This window comes from Pteropus vampyrus, unplaced genomic scaffold (assembly GCF_000151845.1).
Source record: "Pteropus vampyrus isolate Shadow unplaced genomic scaffold, Pvam_2.0 Scaffold9, whole genome shotgun sequence".
Classification (NCBI taxonomy): Eukaryota; Metazoa; Chordata; class Mammalia; order Chiroptera; family Pteropodidae; genus Pteropus; species Pteropus vampyrus.
The window spans coordinates 17,066,587-17,089,302 of record NW_011888790.1 but is presented as its reverse complement, the minus strand read 5'-3'; the positions used below and the strand labels follow the sequence as shown (position 1 = coordinate 17,089,302).

The following is a 22,716-nucleotide window of genomic DNA, read 5'->3' as shown; positions in this document are numbered from 1 at the left end:
GAAGGCAGATAAGGAATATTTTCCTCAGTGACACTAACACAGGACCGCTTTCAATACGTTAAAAGCAGTGAAATCAGGTAAAGAGGGTAACTTTAGGGCTTCCTGAATGTGGGTACTCTCCGTGATGAGAAAAACAACTCCTAATACTACTATCACCATCATCATCATCATCATTATTATCATCTATTTTTTTAGCAAAAATCACAATGACAAAAATGTCCTTAGTATAAGAACACATGTAAATCACTTAAGAAACACCTATATAACTGACAGTAAATCTTCCTGAATCACTGAATGGCAAGTTTCAGCAAGTTTTATTTTCTCTTTACTCTTTAGGTCTTTGGTTTGTCTATGTTTTCAGTTCTTTATCCTTCCTTATTATCATTTGGCTATTTTGTTTACTATTGATTAAGTAGTTCTACATATTGTTTATATGAAATTTCAGTAGGCAACGTTTGGAGTATTTAGAGTTAATGGGATTCAGGACATGTGTGAGGGCACAAAAAATAATTTTCCTCCCACCTTCTAAATTCTTTTACCCAAGCTAATAATTAAATTTAACAGAGACAGATTAATGAGAGAAAATGTCCAAGTTTATTACGGATGTACATTCAGCAGTGACATAAGATATGAGACCCAAAGAAGTATTGGGCAGTGGAGGTTTATATGCCATCTGGAGCAAAGGAGAAAGGGGAGGGATGTGGTTTGAGACTTCAAAGGGCGGGAAGGCAATTCACATGGAGATGGAAAAGGAAATGTTTAGTAAATAAATGTTTGCTGGTCTATCTATAACAACGGGACACAGAGAGAACTTTGAACAAGAGGGTCAGAAGTTCTTTCCAAGTCTTTTTATTCCTTAATAACCAGCTTAAAGTCAGTATCCCAAAGGAATATTTTGGGGTGGCAAAACTTTAGTCTCCCAGAAATATCCCAAAGGAATATTTTGGGGTGGCAAAACTTTAGTCTCCCAGAAATTTGGTACCTGGTATATTGAATATTTTAATCTGAAGGAATTTGAGGGGAAAAAATATGCAGTAAGGCTTTCCGACTTTCCTGGGAAGAGGATCATAAGACCCTCATGTGAGAGAAGGCCCTCCCTATACCCAGAGGAATAAAAGTACTTTTATCTAAAGATTAAGGACAAGAGAAATATGAATAAATGAGCCAGTGCTAAATTCCTCCCAGGTTACTATTCTTAGCTCATATCCTTTGTCATATCATATTTTTTCAAGACCTTCCATTCTTCATCAAATTTAATATAAAAATGCTCAGGTTTAACTATTTCTTTGGATCTTCAATTTTCATGCAGGCTCTCATATCACATAAAACTTATATTAAGTAAATTCGTATGTTTCTCTCATTAATCTATCTTTTGTTACAGGAGTTCTAGCTAAATTTTTTTTTCTCCCTACAGAGCAAAAGCAATCAATTAAATGAATTGGTAAAACATAAATCAGGAAATGTTAAAGACCTTTTCAGTAATTTTTTTAAATTGCATTAGGAAATACATGTTAGTTTCAGCATATCAAACTTTTTAAATATAGCTCCTAGAAAAAAAAATCACCATTCACACAATTGAAAGAATAAAAATTTGGAAAAGCAGATTAGCTACTTGATATCCTGTATGCTGCCCAGCTCAGCACCTGTTATTGGAGAAGCTGAATTTGACTATTGTAAATTTTGTTGGCTTGACACTGAGGCCAAAAGTAAAAAGAAAAGAAAAAGCTTATAGGCCAAAGTAAAAACCAATCTTTGCTGGTGATAGATGATGATAGATAGATAGATAGATAGATAGATAGATAGATAGATAGATAGATAGATAGATAGATAATTAAATAAAGCAAGCAAGCAAGCCAACCATTTCCTTTTTAAAAATGTTTACTGGTTGGAAGAAGGCTTATGTGATTAATCTCAAAGAAAATTGCCTCATCTTACATAGTTGTTATATCAAAGAAAATTATAGCACATACATTAAATATTTGCATAGATGCTTATTAAATGTTTTCTAGATCAATAGGCAAATAAATAGCACATGGAAAGGTATATTTTAAAAAATAAAAATTATCTGATTGTTTAGAAGTATTTTTCATATTATTTTGAGAATTATGTAGTGTTTTATTTCTCCTTAAAATTCATTTAAATTATTTAGAGATTAAAAGGCAGAAAAATAATTTTATATTTACTCATTGTAAATTAAACAATACTAGTCTATTAAACAATATTATTAAAATTCAAATTAATCTGTACTATAATCAATAATTTGTGTACAACATAAAACATAGATATGAGAATATGAAATTTAATAATAATTTAAATCTTTTAACATTTATTTGGTAACATTCTTATATATAAAAATAAAAAATATATACAACTATAAAAAATGATATAAATCTTACGTTTTTTCACAATGTTTAATATTTAGATGATTCCTCAGTAGAGAATTTGTTATTACTGTTTCCAACAATGGGATTCTTTCAGTGGAGATGCTGCTTGCCTTGCTGTTTTCTCTTTCGTTGTCAACTATTTTTTCCTGATTTCTTCCTTCCATATCCTCACATAAGGAGGGGTTAGTTAGTGGAGAATGACTAGAACCAGAGTTCATCCATTTCTCAGAAATATCTGGTGAGTCTGGTTTACATTCATTTGCACAAGGTGAGAGAGCTCTATTTTGCAGTATGCTATCACTGTCTGTAGGAGCCAAATGATTTTGTTGGGCTTCTGATTCATCTTTCTTGGTGATACTTCCATCCCCGTGTTCATGTGCATATCGGTATTCATTACTAAGTGTCATCAATTTCTTAAAATAATGGCAGAGATTTTCTGCAGCATCCATGGTGAATATGTTTCTGAAAAAATAATGAGAACATTTAATGACAAATACATAACCAAATACTAAAACTTGAATATGTTTTGAAATTTTCCCTGTGTGGTCTGGCATGAATATTAAAGTTTACTACAACATTTATGAAAAAAATTACTTCTGTTTTTTAGATAAAAGTTAATCTCATTTTTACAAAATAATAATATTTGTTTAGTTAATTTAGATCTGTCAATCTAGACAAAATGTCTAGAAGTTTTAGAGCTATTTTTATTTAGAGCTATTTTTATTCCAGGTATTTTTAAAAATTATTTGATTAATTAATTTTTATGGTGAAGAGCCAAAAACATACAGTGGGAAAGGAAAGCCTCTTCAATAAATGGTGCTGGGAAAACTGGAAAGCTACCTGTAAAAGCATTTCTCATTCATTTGTACCAAAAAGGTACAAATGAATGAGAAAAATCCATGCCTTTACTACCATAAACTTGAGATATCATGGCTGACTAAATTTGAAATTATTTATGAAACAAAGTTAAAAGTACTTTCTACACTGACACTTGCCATGCAAAATATTTGTCTTGGACTTTTAAACAAAGAACTTATATTATGAGAAAATTTCCATTCCCATTTTTCTCTGGAAAAAAATTTATGGCAAAGAAAATTCAAATACTTTAAAACATAAATGGTTACAAAATTCTCTTGAACAATTGTTGGATTTCTAGCTTATTGAGGTTATAGCTTGTGCAATTAATCAAACTGCCAGATTTATGGCTCTCAATAGCAAATGTAAGGGACTTTGTATGAGCTTTATTCTTTGCTACATTTTATTTATCTTTCTTTATTTCTATTTTATTATTTTTAATTTTACTTACTTTAAATATATATTTTATTACTGTATGTAATATATAGCTATAAACTGCCTTAATTTTTTTGAAATAATGTAAGATATAAATATAAAACTGTATCTATACCATACAAAATGAAAGTTGTATTTCCTAAGATGTAGAAATAATTAGACAGTCCCTATGTTACAAAGTATTATTAGATGTTAGCATGAACTTCTCCAATATATTTTTGTTATTTTATATTTCATTAATTTTGTTGGCTAATAATGCAGCAATTTTCAATTTAACATAGGATAACAAATGTTTACGGCTAGATGTTAAATTTATCACCATTTATGATTAAACATAAAATATGCTATATTTTCCATTTTCAATGCTAAAATGAAACAAGTTGCGATGACAATAAGTTGTCCAAAGGAACTGAGAAATCTAAATTTTAATATGAGGGATGACAAGGGTCCCCTTTACATCAAAAATTATACATTAACATACATATACAAGGAGATATAATTTAGATTTGCGCAAAGATAAATGTAAATAAACTTAGTTTTTGTTAAAAGTAAACATTACTTACCTATAACAACTGGGATTATTTTTAAAGCAGTGAGATTTATTTTTAATCTGAATAAATATTCAAAAGCATTTAAATAGTAGAAACAACATATAGATCAGCATGTATGAAAGTACAAATAGCAATACTTTAAGCATATAATTTAGTAATTAAGTTTAGATATTTGGAAGCACATATTATTGTTCCAGATATAAAGGAGTGCCATCATAAGCAAAATATGAATCCTTTTCCTTTTTCATTTTCATTTTCTAGAGAAATGCAAATTAGAAAATACAGTTACAGAAGGATCAATTATAATTCATTCACACTAATGCATTCAGAATTTAGAATGGGGAATGGGAAGTCTGCTTTCTTTGATACTTCATTAGGACTGTACTCTCAGCTTCTGTCCTCTGAACATGAACATGTGTTGACTACTTTTCTCCACCATGCTCCCATAATACCTTAATGTATAAATAAATGTGCAATATATCTTATATTATTATCTAATAAATATTATCTGTATTATAAGACTTGCTCCACTGTAACTATTTATTTATCTAATTTTCTCTTATGTTAATCTGTGAATTCTTTGAGGGTAAAGTCTAGACTAATACTAATGATTGTGAGTCTGCTCACAATAATTGTTGAATAAATCTATTACTGATTAGTTGAATGACTAAATGAATGTTTACATCTTGTTTGAAGTTATCTTCATAATTTATTTTATCTAACATTTTATTTTTTAATTTTGTTCAAAAAAAAGATGCCCAGACTTTTTTTTAAAAAGAAAGAACATCCCTAAAACACACTGTTCTAACTCAAAAAATATAAATTGTATTAATTGGAATATTTTTAATCATTTGCGTAAATTTCCTTATATATTTTAATTATGACAAGGAGAAGATAACAGTTATACCCTTTTCCAGTAATATAGTTTTCAATTAGTAAGTTGAATTCTCTAATTTGAGACTGACAAAGTACCAGGAAACGTCCCAATTCTAGTTCATAGTGTTCTTCAGTGTAGCTTTCTGAATAAGAGTTTAGCATTTCACCATTGAGGATTCTTAGAGCAGGTAACATTTTAAGCAGAGAATACCTATTAAAAAGATGAAAAAAAAATCTTGAGAAGGAGAGTTTATATCTAAAATAATCATATGACTATTACTTAAACAATATAAGCACAGAGTATATCTCAGAAATTGTTGATTTTGGAGAAAAAATTATACTGTTAAATTAGTTTTTAAATTTTATGGTATCATGTCATGTACAAAGTAAGTTTTACAGTTTTTAACTTATACTTAACTTTTTTTTTTTCTAAAAAGCATTTGAAAATTTGGGCTAGGAGTAAATAAAAGGCCACATTATAAGAATAATGATATTCTTATAATTTTTTTAAAGATACACTCTTTAAAAAATAATAACTAAAATAATCTTACTAAAAGTTACTATTTTTTTGAGAAATACTGGTAAATTCTGATTGTTTCTCTTAGTAAAATATAGCGAGAGTAGGGTTAAAACAAGAGGTGTGGAGATTACACTGTTTTTCCTAATCTGGAAAATCTAAAATTGTTGGATCGCCTTCAAATTGCTAAGGATTATAACAACAAAAATCTTCAGAATATGAGTAAAAGTCTGTATTGATTTAAATAACTAACAATGTTAAAAATCAGGTCAAACAGTAAGAATTGTTCGCCAAGCTCAGCCATTTAGAAGTACTCCCCAAAACTTTCATAAGGAGAGTGCAGGCCTCTTTTCACAAGGACACTATTGATGGTCACAGGAGTAAAATGGACATTTTGAATGAGTAAAACTCCTTAGTTAAAAACTCACAGTTCCTATGAGAAAAACTACAAAACTCTGATACAACATTAAAAAAGAAAACTAAATAAATGAAAAGATGTCTCATGAAGATATTATCATACATAGGAAGATTCAATATTGTCATTAAATGAGTTCTTCCCAGCTTGATCTGTAGATTCAACACCATCCCAATAGAAATACCAGCAAGATATTTTATGGATATCAACAACTGATTCTAAAGTTTATATGGAGAGGCAAGTGACCCAGAACAGTTAACTCAATATTGAAGGAGAAGAATGAAGTTTGTGGATAAACACTACCTGACTTCAAGATTTACTATCAAGGTACAGTAATCAAGACAGTGTGGTAGTACTGGGAAAAGAATAGAGAAATAGATCAATGGAACAAAAGAAAGAACCTAGAAATAGACCTATACAAATATAGTCAACTAATCTTTGACAGAGAATTAAATGCAGACAATTTAGAAAAGATAAATAGTGCTAGAATGACCAAATATTCACATGCAAAAAAAAAAAAAAAAATTAGACACAGACCTTTCATTCTTCTCAAAAATTAACACAAAAGGGATCACAGACCTAAAAGCAAAATGTAAAACTCTAAAACACCCAGAAGATAACATAGAAAAATCTAGATGACCTTGGGTATGGTAAAGATGTTTTAGATACAACACCAAAGACATAATTCATGAAAGAATGATTGATAAGCCAAACTTCATTGATTTTGAATATTTCTTTTTTGAGAAAGATACTGTCAAGAGAATGAGATGATAAGCCACACACCGGGAGAAAATATTTGCAAAAGACATATTCAATAAAAGACCGTTATCCAAAATATAGGAAGAACTCTTAAAATTCACCAAAAAGAAAAGAAAAAAAATGAGCAAAGGCCTTAAAAGACACCTCACTAAAGAAGATGTGAAGATGACAAATGAGTATATGAACAATGTTCAATATCAACATTCAATATGTTTAATCGGCAACGTTTAATTGTTAATTAAAACTGCAATGAGATATCACTACCTACCATTAGAATGACCAAAATCCAAAACATTAATAACAGTAAATACTTGTGAGGATGTGGAGAAAGAGGAATTCTCATTAAGTGCTGGTGAAAATTCAAATGGTATAACCACTTTGGAAAATAGTTGGGTGGTTCCTTACAAAACTAAAGATACTTTTACCATTTGATCCAGCAATCAGATTCCTTGGTATTTATCCAAATGAATTAAAAACTTATGTCAACATAGTGCTTATAGCAGCTTTATTTGTATTTGCTAAAGCTTGAAAGCAACCAAGAACTTCTTTCATAGGTGAATGGATAAACTGTGGTACATTGTAAAATGGAATATTATTTAGCACTAAAAAGAAATGATCTATCAAGCTATGAATAGATGAAGGAAACAAATGCATATTATTGAATGAACAAGCCAATCTAAAAAGGCTACATTATGATTCCAACTATGTTACATTCTGGAAAAAAGTAAAACTATGAAGAAAAAAGATTAATGGTTGCCAGGGTGCCCGGGTTTAAGAGTGAGGAATGAATAGGTGAAGTTCAGAAGACTTTAAGGGCAGTGAAACTATTCTGTATAATACTACATTGTGGACATACGCCATTATGCATTTATTAAACCTATAACATAGAACATCGAGTGAATCCTAATGTAAACTATAGACTTTGGGTGATAATGATGTGTCAATGCAGGTTCATTGATTGTAAAAAGTGTACCACTTTGGTGTGGGATGTTGATAGTGGAGGAGGCTGTGTGTTTATGGGGATAAAAGGGTATGTGGGAACTTTCTGTACTTTCTCAATTTTGCTGTTGACTTAAAACTGCTCTAAAAATAAAGTTTGTTAATTAAAAAACAAAACAGTTCTAAACATTAAACGAAGGATGGCAAGGTAAGATTACTAAAATGCTAAGGTTCAAGAAGGAAAACTCCAGTGACAGCCCTAATAATTGTTATTCCTTCTACCTAATTGTATAGTCAGGATTGATATATCCATTTGTACAAACACAGTTATAAAATATAATTTTAATATATGTATTTTATTAATAAAGTGGTACATTAAGGCAAAAATGCCTAAGGCCAACAAAAGTCATAATGCATTCCTGTGCATAGTTATAATCTTGGTAGTTTTGACAGTGAATAAATTACGAGAGAGGTATAAATACTCGCCCTCCATGAAAGCCAAAAAGAGGAACACTACAGTTTCTCATTTTCTGGCAAGAGAGATGATTAGTACCTTACCCTCCTTCCCCTAGAAATAATGCATTTTTTAAATCAATATTTAAATAAGAATAGAGAAAAATAATTAGATTTGGATCTTCAGAGTAATTATCAGATGTTTTAAATATTAACAAGCAGATAAAAATCTAATGCTTTGCTAACAAAGAGTTTGAGCTAACTAAGAAAGTTTGGGTCCAGATATTTTTAACATTTTTAGTAGGCTTGTAGCTACCAGTGTTTGGTAAAAACTACCACATTTACTACAAAGGGAGAAATAAATGACACATATTGTGCTTCTGCTTGGATTCATTTTAAGAAATGATTCAAAAGTAGAATGTTATATTAAGACAATAGTTATTCATCACAAGGTGAAAAGGTAATTAGAAGTATTTACTACAGAGGTACAATATTAAATACAATGTGAAATCTTTGACCGAGGTACTACTCAAAGCAAGGAAGGGCAACTCTCTGAAAGTGAAGCTGGTAATAATAAAAATACAATGTAGAAATTAAATATTGTATCCATATTCCACCCTACCAAACTTTTTATTACATTACCTATGAAGCTACATTGTATTTTAAGTCTTCACTCGAGTATCCAGTCAAGAGTTCATCCAGACATGACTATAATTTTAAAATAACTTATTTAGTCATAATTCTAAAGTATCAGGTATGAAATGATGATGTTTTTGAGATGTGATAATAAAGAGTAATAAAATAATGATGGCCTTAATGGACTATTTTATTAATAAAAATATATATCAAAATTACATTTTACAATTGTATTTGTACAAAAGGATATATTATTCTTGACTATACAGTTAGGTAGAAATAGTTACTATTATTAGGGCTGTCACTGGAATTTTCCTTCTTGAACCTTAGCATTTTAGTAGTCTTACCTTGCCATCCTTCATTTAATGTTTAGGAACTGTTTTGTATTTTTTTTTTTAATTAACAAACTTTATTTTTAGGGCAACCTCACTACCTCCTCCACTATTAACATTCCACACCAAAGTGGTACACTTTTTACAATTAATGAATCTGCATTGAAACATCATTATCACTCAAAGTCCATAGTTTACATTAGGGTTTACTCGGTGTTCTATGTTATAGGTTTGACAAATGCATAATGACATATGTCCACAATGTAGTATTATACAGAACAGTTTCACTGCCCTTAAAATCCTCTGTATTTCCACCTATTCATCTCTCCCTCATAACCCCTGGCAACCACTAACCTTTTTTTCCACAGTTTTAAGACTGCATTTTTTATCCAACTTTAAAAAAAAAAAAAAGATGCTCTAATTCTATTACTGTTCCTCTTTCTTTAAATTTCCTAAATTATAGAAGAATAAACATAAGACTTCAATAATCTGATGCAAATAACCCTTGAGAATAACCAACAATTCTAATTCTTTGAGTACCAAACAAATTTCTGTCTTGGTCTCCAAAGTAGACCTGACAAGCAGAAGGAATGAGGTGTGTCAATGACAGGCTCTAGTCTATACCTTAAAAAGAAACTTAATAAAGATTTTCTTATTACAAGTTGAATTTCTTAGGAGTTAGGGAAAGCTGATTTTTTTTTTTCTTCTAGGGTATAATCATTTCTGGTTAAACAATAACAGTAAACTGCTGGACTTATAAAATTTTTCACCAGGATAGACCCACAGTGGAAGTGCAGATATAGTAACACTGATGAGACCCTCTTGAGCAGCCACCTTTCAGGTCTCATTTTGGTTATATGAGGAAGTGTCAAGAAAAGAAAGGCAATACTCATGCCGCTAACATGAGAATCACAGAGTCTAACATATCTATTCTTTATCTTAGTTCTCTAAATCAATTGGGCTGGGAATTCAAGGCGAAGCCCTATGTGTGCCTTCAGTCCTGCAGGGTAGTGTTTCTGAAAGATTGTTCTTGAATTGCTGCGTCACTGGTGCCTGGAATGCTTTTTAAAACACAGAATCTTCAGTTACACCAAAGATATATACTAGCAGGTTTTGGAGCATCTATATTTTTACAATATAATCTTTCTTGTACACCTTAAAGAAAAATAACCACTAACATGTTATGCTGTGATCATAGATATTCAGATTTAAATTTAAAAAACGGGGAAATTCTAATAATTTGAAAATGGTCTCTAATATTCAAGTAAAATTTAGCTTTTTGGAAACTTATAGAATAACTTATATATCAATAACATCAGAAGAATTTGCTAAATTAAGAGATATCATGGGCCCAGACAGTTATGTTCCAATAGTCTGTTCACTGATTAACATTGCCATTGGTTTTATATAAATGGTATGAAAGTTTTTCAGAAAATTATTTCCATAACACTGAAATTAGAGAGTACCAGGTTGTTGTTTTTTTTTATTCCACATAGAGGAAACCAGTTTTCTACTGGGAAACTCCTAATGACAAAATAAAGATGCATTTTAATCACATAAGCTAATATAATCCTAGTGGAAAAATCATAAGAATTAGCTTTATTTGATTAAAGAAGAGATCAATATTTTACCACAAGTATATTTTATTTAATAAATATTTATGCTCCAGACAAATGAAATAATTTTAAAAAATAAGTTAAAAGATAATACAAAACATTAGATTTATTTCTAAGTGTTGCAAATGGCATTATGTGTAAACTAACCTGATGTTAACTGACACTGGATCAGCAAAGGGCAAAATAACTTTATCAGTAATTTTTATCATCATTTTGAACATAGTTATTGATATAGATTTTATTAAGTACACCATTTTAGCTACGGGTAATAATTCTAGAAAATGTGAGTCAACAGGGCTTAAATTTTTACTTTTGGAATATTTCTATATTACATTGATCATCTTTATATTAAAAAAATATACCAAATGGTTTATTTTAGTACGAATATTTTGAACTTCTTTTGGATCTAAAATTTTAGTTTGCTTTGGAACTTCAAAAGTGTGACAATATCTTGAATTTGTGATTGATATAATAAATATCTAGAGTGGAGCTAGTGGTTTCCTTTAATTTTTTTTCTTTAACCTTTTTTTTAAAGGAACAGTTCTTAGATCCATATACGTTAGTAGTACATGAATTGGCTTTAATTAAGTTCAAATGCTGCCTTATAAGTGTCTATGATGAATATATTAGAAAGTGCTGTAACAAGTTGATTCATGCTGGAAATGAAGTTTAAGAATACTGTGGATCTCAACATTAGTTTTTCCAGCTGGGCTCCTCCTAGTCAAGGGCTGAATCAATATTTCATTTAGTGAAAACTTCCTGGTGAATATTCTGTCACTTAAGAAGCTCTATTAATCATTAATGAATGAAACATATTCCCAAAGGAAATTCCAAACTGGGTCTGTGGTTTAAAAAGAGATTTTTTTAGTACATCAGTTTTGTCCGTGTTATCACTGGCTAGACATGAAAGTAAAAAGTCAATTGGGAAATTCTACAACTAATCCCTTTGTTGGTATCAAGGGTTATATAAAGTTCATTGGAAAGCACTGCTTAAAGTTTGAGTTGATCCTTTCATTAACAAATCCATATTTTATAGATTATAAGATATTAAACCCTTTAGATAAATGAATCTCTTCTTAAAATCATGGAAGCTGTTTTAGGCCAATCAATCTAAGTAAACTTGATAGGTAACAGTTTCAAGTTGGTATTTCTCTAGTCCAGAAAAGTTCATTTAAATATAACTAAATTATATGTATATTTATAATACAAATACTACTTATTTTATTTCAATATTGATTATCTCTAATTAAATGTTTTCTTTAAGACTATAAAGTATATATACTTACTAAGTGTAAAATGTGAATACCTTTATATATTTATAATAGATTTATATAAATATATTTACCACGAGAATGTTTTCATCAACAAAATAAGTGTATATGTTCCATATGAATAAAAATTAAAAATAAATTCAAAAATTATTCAGGACATAGGTTTGTTTCTAATTGCAACTGGCAATACAGCAGCTGTTCAGGTGGAAACTAATATGAGATCGGCAAGAGAATTTGTCTTTTTTGCCCACCGCCTAATTGAAAAACCATTGCCCCTAAACAACTTGCTCTGAATAATAGGCATGACTACATATTTTTATTTCTCATCATACACTTGGTCTATAAAGTTATCTTGGAAAAGAAAGATAACTCTCTAAAAACAACCCATCAGATATTTTTATTATAAAAAAAATATCTTGCCAAGCGGAGTCTTTTGGACATAATTACACTCTTGTTTTTGTATAGGAAATTTCACTCTACAATCTGGAACCTAGAAATGAGGACCCCAAACTTGGGGATTATTGCTTTAATTCCCAATGTAAAAGCAGCACAGCCTCAGAACATGAGCTAGTGGGGACCTTGACTGCTTCAATTCCAAATGAGAAGAGTCCTTCAGCCATCTGGTGAAAGGTCTGGAAACACGGTTTGGTGGTCTTTTCACATATACACACACATTATTTAAACAATTGAATTCCTGATACCCTTGTGACTTGATATTAACTAATAGTTGATATTTCCTATAGTATTTTGTCCTAAAATTAGTTTCTCATGAAAGTTGGAGTATCTGATAAACACTGTGATTATCTAGAAGTCTGAGGACTCTAGTTTTAGAATTCCCAATATTGATAATTACTGCAAATCAACAATAACATAAATTGTAAATTTATAGGAAATAATATTTTTACTTACCAACATAAAAATAAATAAATTCAATAGAAAAATTAGGGGGCTGAAACATGCCTTTTTTCAAGCTTTTTACAAATTATAATGTAATTATTACTGTATTACTTTAACAAATAACTTCGGGTGCGTTCAACATACATAGCACATGAGGTTACATATACACATCTCTATATATACATATATATTTTTATATATTTATAATAGATCGATATCAATATGTAAATCTAGCTGTATAGTAAAAGGATCTGTACAATCTGGGGCCACTTCTACTACTTAATTTTGCCCTTTTTAATGCCTGAACACTTTGATAACATTTAATTTGGCCACTTTCCCCTAATCTCATCACTTTGCTGCTAAAACACTTCCTTAAACACTATTTTTCTTGTCACACGACTATTAAAAATTTCTCTATAGCTCTTTAAAAACAGTGGCTAATATTTATCGAGTGTGGTATATGCTAGTTAATATAAAATGCTTTCATGCAGTAACACGTTTAGTCCTCACAGAGACTGTTAGTGTACTCTGATACTCATGTTCTTCTCTATGTTTCCCAGCCTCCTTTGCAGTGAGTTTGGTCATATGACTTGTTACGGCTAATAGAACATGAAAGAAGTGACCACTGCTACTTTTGAGGGCAGAGTGGTTAAATGTCAGCTGTGTTTTCCCTGTGGTCTTCTTCCCTCTCTCCCACCACAATCTACTACTTTAAAAAATCAAGTTACATTGAAGTTACATGACACAAAGCCACAAAATGTAAGAAGCACGAGTTTCTGAGCCTGCCTAAGCAGATTAAGCCAAACTCACATCAGATGTAATACAAACAAAACATAAACTATTGTGTTAAATCACATAGATTTCTGTGTCTGCTGTTGTGTAGCACAATCTAATGACTTGTGCAAGGTAAACAGGAAGCGTGGAACTAGATATGCACCTGAGCAGTTTACTTATAAGGCCTATACATATATCTACCATGCTATGGTCCTTCTCCGTGACCACGGGATAAAGGAGACTTTTTATCCTAGCATACAAGGCCCATAAAATCAGGTGGTAATACATTATGTGAAATAATAGAGCATAGTGTTTAAATTCCAGGGCTCAGAACTCAAATTTCTTCTCTGACACTTACATCATAGCTGGGCATATTACAAGTTATCTGAGCTTTAGTAAATACCTCTGTAAAATGAGAATGATAATTACAGAACTTAATTCTGGGTTGCTATGAAGTAAAGTAATATGTACAGGTACTTAGCCCATCTTCTAACATACTGTTTAAGGATAAGTACTTGATTTCTTATATCTTTCCAATGGTATTTCCCAGTATACATACTTTACACCTGAATAGATTAGCCTTCTAAAAGAGCCTGATCTCATATTTCACATTCCCTCCTTTTCTTGGATGTTTCTTTGACCAAAAGTGATTTTTTTTTTCTTTTAACTTGATTTTAAATCTTACCAAACTTTAGAGGTTTAATTAAAAGTTTGCCTCTTCAGCAAAGGCAGTTTTTCCTCATCGCACTAAATTAAGATGGTATTTCCAAATTTCTGAAGTATATTTATTGCCTACAATAATCACTTAACACATATCAGGTACTGAAATCTGAGGGTTAAGAGTACAGAGTCTGGAGCCAGACTACACAAGTTTGAATCCTGGTTTGAATCCATCTGCTAGCTGTGTGAAACTGGGTAATTTATTTACCCTTTTTGTGACTCATTTTCCTTAACTACATAATGGAGATACTAGGTAATTATTTCACTAGGCATATTATGAGGATTAAATGAGAACAGTGCTGGGAACAAAGTAAATGCATGTGAGTGTTTGCTATCATTTTTAGTTTTCACGGTTTTTGCATATATTTTATATCTCTAACTAGATTATTAAAAATGATTTGAAATAATGGGTTACACTGAATTTCCTTTATAATGGCCAACATGTTAGGACACTGGTTGCATATAGTAGGCATACACTAAACACTTGGAGATTGAGAACTGATATGTAGTCTGTTTAGCCTATGAATGGAAAATAGTAGATTTTTGGTGCTTACCATGTTCCACGTATTTTTCTCAAGAAAAGATGTGTATTATCTTATTAAATTCTCATAACTGCCCCATAATATAGGGACTATTACTATCCTCATTTTACCAGTGATGATTCAGAGACATAGGAAAGTTAAGGATCACACAATATGGGAAAGGGGTAGAACGTCCTTGTTTAAAAACTGTGATTTCCAAAATTTAGTATGCATTGAATCAAATGGCTATTATAACACACAGGCTTGTTAAAACACACATTGGGCATCATTGCTTAGTTTATGATTAAGTGGATCTGGACAGTGTCCAAGATTTTGCATTACTAACAGGTTTCCAGGTGACGATGTAGTCGCTGGTCTGGGGATACACCTCTGAGAATTACTGTACTGGAGTATACTCTCTTTTATGCTACACATTTTAAATTGTACTTGGAAACATACTTCTTAAGTAGAAAGTGACAAGATCTGTTCTAAAACATGTAAATATATACCAGGTTTCCCCGCCAAAAAACCAAAACAGCATAACATTAGAAATTGATGTAAAAGCTGAGCTTTAAAGAAAAAGAAAGAAAAACAGACTTTATGGCAAAGACAATAACTCAGCTGTGATACACAAGTTATCAAGTAGCAAATTACACAGATGTTCAAGTTGGTATAAAAATGTTTCTATTTCCTTAACCAAAGACCAATTAACAAATTCAGAAAACCAGCACATATGATAAGAGTGTCAGAGGTTTACAGTGGCCTCAGACAAGGGAGAGAACAGAGAGTACTCTCTAGACTCACTTATCCTGTCCTACTGGTGGACTGAATCAGATAAAAATTTTAAACATAACCAGATTACTGATTCCTATGTAAGATATCTTATGTTCTTTCTGAAGTCATCAGAACCAGGATCTTCCTGACTATGGTCACATATCACAGGGAAAACAAATGAGAGCAAGGAATCAACTACTTCTGCCTTAAAACCAAATGTCACGACAATCCTTTTTTAAATCATTCATTCCTCCTTGTCTATATTTTGTTCATAAATATTATATTTTAATTATGTGATCAAATTCATAGGACTTGCTGACTTGATCTAAACTCTGAAGATCCTGAAATAGATTTTCCTATATGAATTTTAGTAAATGTTTGCCTTTCTTTACACTTGAGTATGTTGCCAACTCACCTTGCTAATTATGCTATAGGCCTTGTCTATTCTTGGCTTGTTCTGCCTTGATGTACCCCATAACTTGATATGGCACAAATGCCAAATGTACAATAAATCATGTTAAACCATTTATCAAATGCATGCTGCTGGACGTTAAAAGGGACAAGAGTTTGGGCCAGAATCATCACCAGAAAATCCCAAAGAGGACATATGTAAGTCTTTCACTATTCTGGGATATAGTTCTCCTAGACCTGGGTAAATGAATAATGATCTGAGGATGTGTGAGAGAAAACCATATAAGTACAAAGAAAACAACCAGTGGGAAGCAAAAGGCAGAAAAATCACAGGAACCCACACAGGGCTGGAATTAATTCTCATCAGTCATAGTTGAAAGAATACATAAGAAGCGTCAGGGAGAATACTCAGAAAGTCAGTACCATAGTAGTGTGGCTAAATTAGCACTAGACTAAAAGTTTCCTTCAGAACTTAAAAGTTAGTTTTGAAAGTATCTCATTAATTCCAAGCAATTTAGCTGCTGCATGTCAGAAACAAAATAGATGCTATTTAAACGAACAAAAAAATTAAGACATCAACAGTATAAAATTAAAAATGTCTAGAATATAAGTAAAATTGACCAGTCATGCAAGAAGTAGGAAAATATGACCCAGAATAAAAAGAAATAATAATAATAAAAATTGACCTCAAAATAATAGAGATGATAGACTAGCAGAATTTAAAAAATGGCTATTATAAGTATTCTCCATATGTTAAAGATGATTCAGGAAAACATGAGCATGATTAAAAGAGAAATTTCAAATGTTAAAAAAAGACATAAATGAAACTTCTAAAGATGAAAAGCACAATATCTGAAATTTGAACTGAAAAATTGGATGGGATTACAGAGTAGATAGATGAGAAGATTCACAGAGAACTTGAAGACAACAGTAATTATTAAGAGTGAAGTACAACAGAAGAAAAAAGTGTAATAAATATAAGAACAGAATAATAGCAACTATGGGATATAACAAGTGGTATAACATTGGTGAGACTGGAGTCCTAGTACAAAATTGGAAGAGGGCAGAAAAAATATTTGAAAAATAATAGCCAAAAAATTTCCATCAGATCCAAGAGATTCAATTAATCATAAGCAGAGTAACTCTATATAAAATCACACCAAAACATACAATAATCAAACTGCTGAAAACAACTGATAAAGAGAAAATCCTAAAAATATCAGAGACAGAAAAATGAAGATAAAAATGGAAGTAGTAACACAATAAGTCAGAAACAACAAAAGTCATAAAGACAGTAGAGAGAGATTGTTAAAGTACTAGGAGAGGGGACTGACAGCAAAGGAACATGAAAGAATTTTCTGAGCTGATAAAAATGTTCAATACCTTGCTTGTCATAGATTTTACACAATATTCATACTCATAAACAAAACTGATAGAGTTTACTATATGTAAATTATCTCAAAAAGAATTAATTGTAAAAAAGATGCTACTAATTTGGAGAAAATAGTGAATGATATGAGAATTTCAGATTAGAAAAAGTTTTAAAGAAGGAAGTTTATTTAAAAATTACAAAATATTTTTCTTCATTTACATCTAGTCACTGGAGTATTCCAAAGAGAGGTATATATTCACACATGCTTATAATACATACTTCAACAGACATCAAATTTCTCTTTTAAGAAATTAAAATAAATTTAAATTATTGCTAGAAAGAAAGTAATTTTAAGTAGCAAGCCCTGTGATTAAGATGACCCATAAAAAGTAATTCCCAACAAATGTCTTTTCTATATACAAAACCCAAGTTAACATCATACTAAAATTGTCACATAATCAATGATATGAATCAGAATTATCATTTCAAATTTGCGTTAGTTCCTACCTGTGCCAAAAATTATTTTAGGTTGAATGTATTTTTAAACTATTTTTATAAAAACTTTTACTTTTGAATACCTTTTAAAAATTATTTTTATTAACTTTTCCCAAGCAATTAGTATATACAGAACAATTTTTAATCAAATTGTTTTCTGCATCTTTAACAAAGTATGTGTATAGGGTGCAATAATGTTTTTTTTACCTCCAGTTTATTTCTTGAAGGAACGGATTTCCAGTGAGAGTCAATTCACGCAGAGCATAGCATGCATCAAACCACTTTATGGCACTTGTAAGATCTACGAAAAACAATAAGAATCATTATAAAAAACATCTTAGATAAGGAAAAGTAATCATAGATCAATAATTATTTTATTTAATTAGGAATTAAAGAAAATAAAAATTATTCTACAGAAAACAATATACTTTTAAAAGGAGACTGTATTGAAAACACAGACTCTGCTGTCAGAATATATATTTATACTATTTAACAGCTATGTAAACTTATGTAAATCATATAATTGATTTATGATTCAGTTTCATACTTATCTCATAGGATATGAATTAAATAAAATAATATGTGTAAAGGGCTTATAAAAAGTTCATGCCAGACTGTAAACACAAAACCTGAAAAAGTAAAATCTAAAGTAATATGATAAGTGGTAAAATTGAACATATACTTAAACAGATACATGGACCTATTAAACTTTCAAAAGTAAAAATAGTAGGTCAATCTAGAGTATATTACAGAATAATTTATGTTGGAATTGCTATCTCACAGAAAACAATCATAAAACTGGATGATATGTATGAAATACTTGTTTTTAAGCCTAACTCTGAGAGAAAGGAAACACACATGATGAGCCTACAATCACAATGGTTTTCTGCCTAAAAGCATTGTACTACTTGAGGGCAGGAAAGTGGAGACCAAGCAAAGAGGCTGTGTTGCTGAGTGAGGAGGCAAAGATTACAGCTGAAGCTGCAATTTATGGTAAAAAGTACTGAAAAGAAGCTGTGTATGTATATGTTGGTAGGGAGGAAGTTGAAGAAATCTATGTGAAGATTAACTTCAGGTCTTTAGATGAGGGCTAGGTGTTACATAGGCAAGGCAAGACTAAAAAACCTAGCAGAGATCACTTCTGTAGGGCTAAGAACTGAATGATGACACTAAAGTTCATGCAGCAATGAAAGACATTGAAGTTTCAGCCCAGCAAGGATGAGATTTAATTGAATATTTCAGAGATTTAGCTAAAATCCAGAAAGACTGAGAATTAGGAGAGCAGACAATGCCCTGGAGTAGGAGCATGCACTACAAGTTGAGGGGGAGTAGATAAGGGTAAAAAGGGGTAAAATATATGGTGATGGGAGGAAATTTACTTCAGGTGGTGATCACCCAATGCAATATACATATGACATAGTATTGAACTGTACACTTGAAACCTATATAATTTTCTTAACCAATGTCACCTCAATACATTTAATAAAAAAAAAAAAAAAAAAGAGTTGAAAACTAAAATGACCTGTCCTAGTAAAGAATAAAATTAAGGCTGACAGAAACAAAATTATCCATCAATACTTTAACTGTCTGCCATAATTAAACATCTTTTAAAAAGAAGACAATGATGTCCAGACTTAGTAAACTATATTATGTACAATGTTCAACATACAGTTAAAAATCATTAGACATATAAAAAATAGAAAAATATAACCTAACAAGAGAAAAACAATTAATAGAAGCAAATCCAAACTAGCCAAATGTAAATCAATTTTTTGACAAAGACACCAAAGTATTTCAATGATGAAAAAAGCTTGGTCGACAAATGTTGCTGGAACAACTGGATATCCATATAAAACCTGAACTCATCCTCTACTTTATAGCATTCATAAAAATTAATCTGACATGGATCATAGGACCAAAGGTAAAAACTAAAAGTACAAAACTTCTATAAGAAGGCAAGAAGGCATAGAAAATCATCTTCTCAATCTGCAGGTGGGAAGATATCACACAAGACACAAAAGACAATAATTATTTAAATAATAAATTAAGTTTCATCAAAATTTAAAACATTTGTTTATTTAAGGATACCATTAATAAAATTAATAGGTAAAAAAGGCTGAGAGAAAATATTTAGAAAACATATCTGACAAAAAATTTTTATCCAGAAAATATAAAGAATTTATACAAATCTATAAGAAAAAAGCAAATAATGAAATTTAAAAAATGGTAAAACACTTGAATAGACACAAAAGAATATACAGAAATCATCAATAAAGGCATGTAAAAAGGCACAATATCATTAATAAACAGGAAAATTCAAACTAAAACCATAATAAGATAACACAATGAAATACTAAACATTCTCTAGAATGGAGCAATTGGAACCCTTGAACATAGCTTGTGGGGGTGTAAAATGTTACAACTACTTTGGAAAACAATTTTCTCAGTTTCTTATAAAGTTAAACACACCTACTCTTTATCCAGCAATTACTCTCTTACGCATTGACCCAAGAGAACTGAAGACATTATGTCCACAAAAAGACTTGTAGAAGAATTTCCATAAGAACTTTATAATCATAGTAGCCTCAAACTGCAAACAATTCAAATATCAATCAACAGGAGAATAGATAAACAAATTGTCATATATGTTATATTCATACAGGGAACTACACTCAGTAAAAAATAAAAATAAAAAAAATAACAGATTACTGATGTAAACAACATGGTGGAATATCACGTTAATACTCAGCAAAGAAAACTGGAGGCAAAAGAGAATGTACTTTTTGATCTCATTAATAAGATGTAGAACAGTCAAAATTAACTATGGTGACGAATTAAAACTATAGTTGTCTCTATGAGGGTATTGATTGGGAATGGTGATGGGGAAATTTTGGAGAGATTAGTCAACCAAATCAATTCATTATTAGTCAACCAAATCATTCTTTATTTTTAATTGGCATCTACTCTATACCTACTAGGAGTCAAGTTAGACAAGTTTGTTTACTCATCTTCACTAGGATACTCATTTCATAGTTAAAAGACACAAATTTTAAATTAAAATATCATTATGACATTTGCTCAGGTCTACCAGAAAGGTATGGGAGGAATATAATTTTAAAAATAGAAAGAATTTTAATTAAATTATTTCACTATGTCTTTGAAGGAGTTAAAAACACACAGCCTCAGAATGCCAGAATGGAACTTAAAAAACAGCAGATATGAGAATGCTCTGACCTTCCTTTCTTCTTTTTCTTTAAAGCAGAACATGAAATTCTTATGTGAAAGATGCAGGAAGAAAGAGACATTCTAACAACAAGGACTGGAAGTAGAGGTTAAGAGATATGCGTACAAACCTGTTAAACTATCTCTTATTTCCTAGTTACTTCTCCATCCAATTAACTATCTTAGCCCAAGAACCCTTGTCTTGTCACATTTTCACAATTTACTACTCTTGTACAACTCACTACATAAGTGTTTAATTCTTTTATTTATTTATTTATTTGAAAAATGATTTAAATTTATTTTTCCCTCGCCTACCCCTACCCTCCCCACCTACCCTCTGGTAATCACTAGTCCATTGTCCACGTCCATGAATCTCTGTTTGTTTGTCCTGTTCATTTGTTGCTTTTAAGTTTATATCCCACATATAAGTGATATCATGTGATTTTCAACTTTTTCCATCTGGCTTATTTTGCTTTTATGATTATCTCAAGGTTCATTCATGTTGTCACAAATGGCAGTATTTCATCTCTTCTTATGGTCGAATAATATTCCGCTGTATATATATGTATATATATAACACTGCTTCTTTAGCCAATCATCTATCATGGGACACTTTGGTTGTTTCCATGTCCTGGCCACTGTGAATAATTCTGTTATGAACATCAGTGTGCAAATATCTTTTCAGACATGAGTTTTCAAATCTTTGGGGTAATACCCAGTACAGGGATTGCTGGATCATATGGTAGAGCAATTCTTAGTTTTTTGAGGAACTTCTATAAGTGTTTAATTCTAACTGCTTTTTGGGATCTTCATTCTTCTTGTGGTAATGCCAACGTACATGAAAAAAAACAATTAAAACTTTTATTCTTTTCTTCTGTTCGTCATTTGTCAGTTTAATTTTCAGACTAAGACTTTAAGGTAGAGAAAAACATTTTTCTTCTTTTATGCCTTATTGTGTGTGTGTGTATATGTGTGTGTGTGTAACTTGTACACTCCATTAACACATCTATCAAAAACAACCCCTTATCATATTTGGAACAGAAACTCAAAAGCCTATTTTTTAAAATTACATGTTATTCTCAACTTACCAGAAAGACAATTGTTGCTGACATCTAGTTTTTCCAGAGAAATAAAATGAAAAAGCGGTATTATTTTTGTCAAGCTGAAAACAAAAAAAAAATAGAATTCATAAAAATTTTTAATTGTAATGTCCTTAACATTATTGAATTTACTATATAATTATACATTTATATAACACAATTTATAATAATATGCAGTTATATATAACTAAATACAATTATGACATTTATCAATAGTACTTATTAAAATTAAGTTTTTAATAATTATAAAATTTTAAGCATTCTATAATGGAAAATTTAGCATCATTTCTAAAAAGAAATTATCATGAAATTGCCAATTTCAATCACAAATATCATGGATTTTAATGTGTACTTGGTATTTAATAAAAATAAGTGGGTATTTTGTTGTTAT

The 22,716-nt window shown here is 30.5% G+C and overlaps 1 protein-coding gene across 2 annotated transcripts in view; it reads right to left on the bottom strand.

Annotated features, from left to right (window-relative positions):
* LRRIQ1 (leucine rich repeats and IQ motif containing 1) overlaps nucleotides 1–22,716 on the bottom strand; it is a 186,439-nt gene that overhangs the window by 103,844 nt on the left and 59,879 nt on the right. For both annotated transcript variants that reach the window (XM_023521211.1, XM_023521215.1), the window contains exons 13-16: nucleotides 22,314–22,387; nucleotides 18,211–18,304; nucleotides 5,133–5,312; nucleotides 2,397–2,846 (exon numbers count right to left, since the gene is read on the bottom strand). In XM_023521211.1, the coding sequence (XP_023376979.1) occupies nucleotides 2,397–2,846; nucleotides 5,133–5,312; nucleotides 18,211–18,304; nucleotides 22,314–22,387 (798 nt within the window). The remainder of the gene's footprint in view (nucleotides 1–2,396; nucleotides 2,847–5,132; nucleotides 5,313–18,210; nucleotides 18,305–22,313; nucleotides 22,388–22,716) is intronic.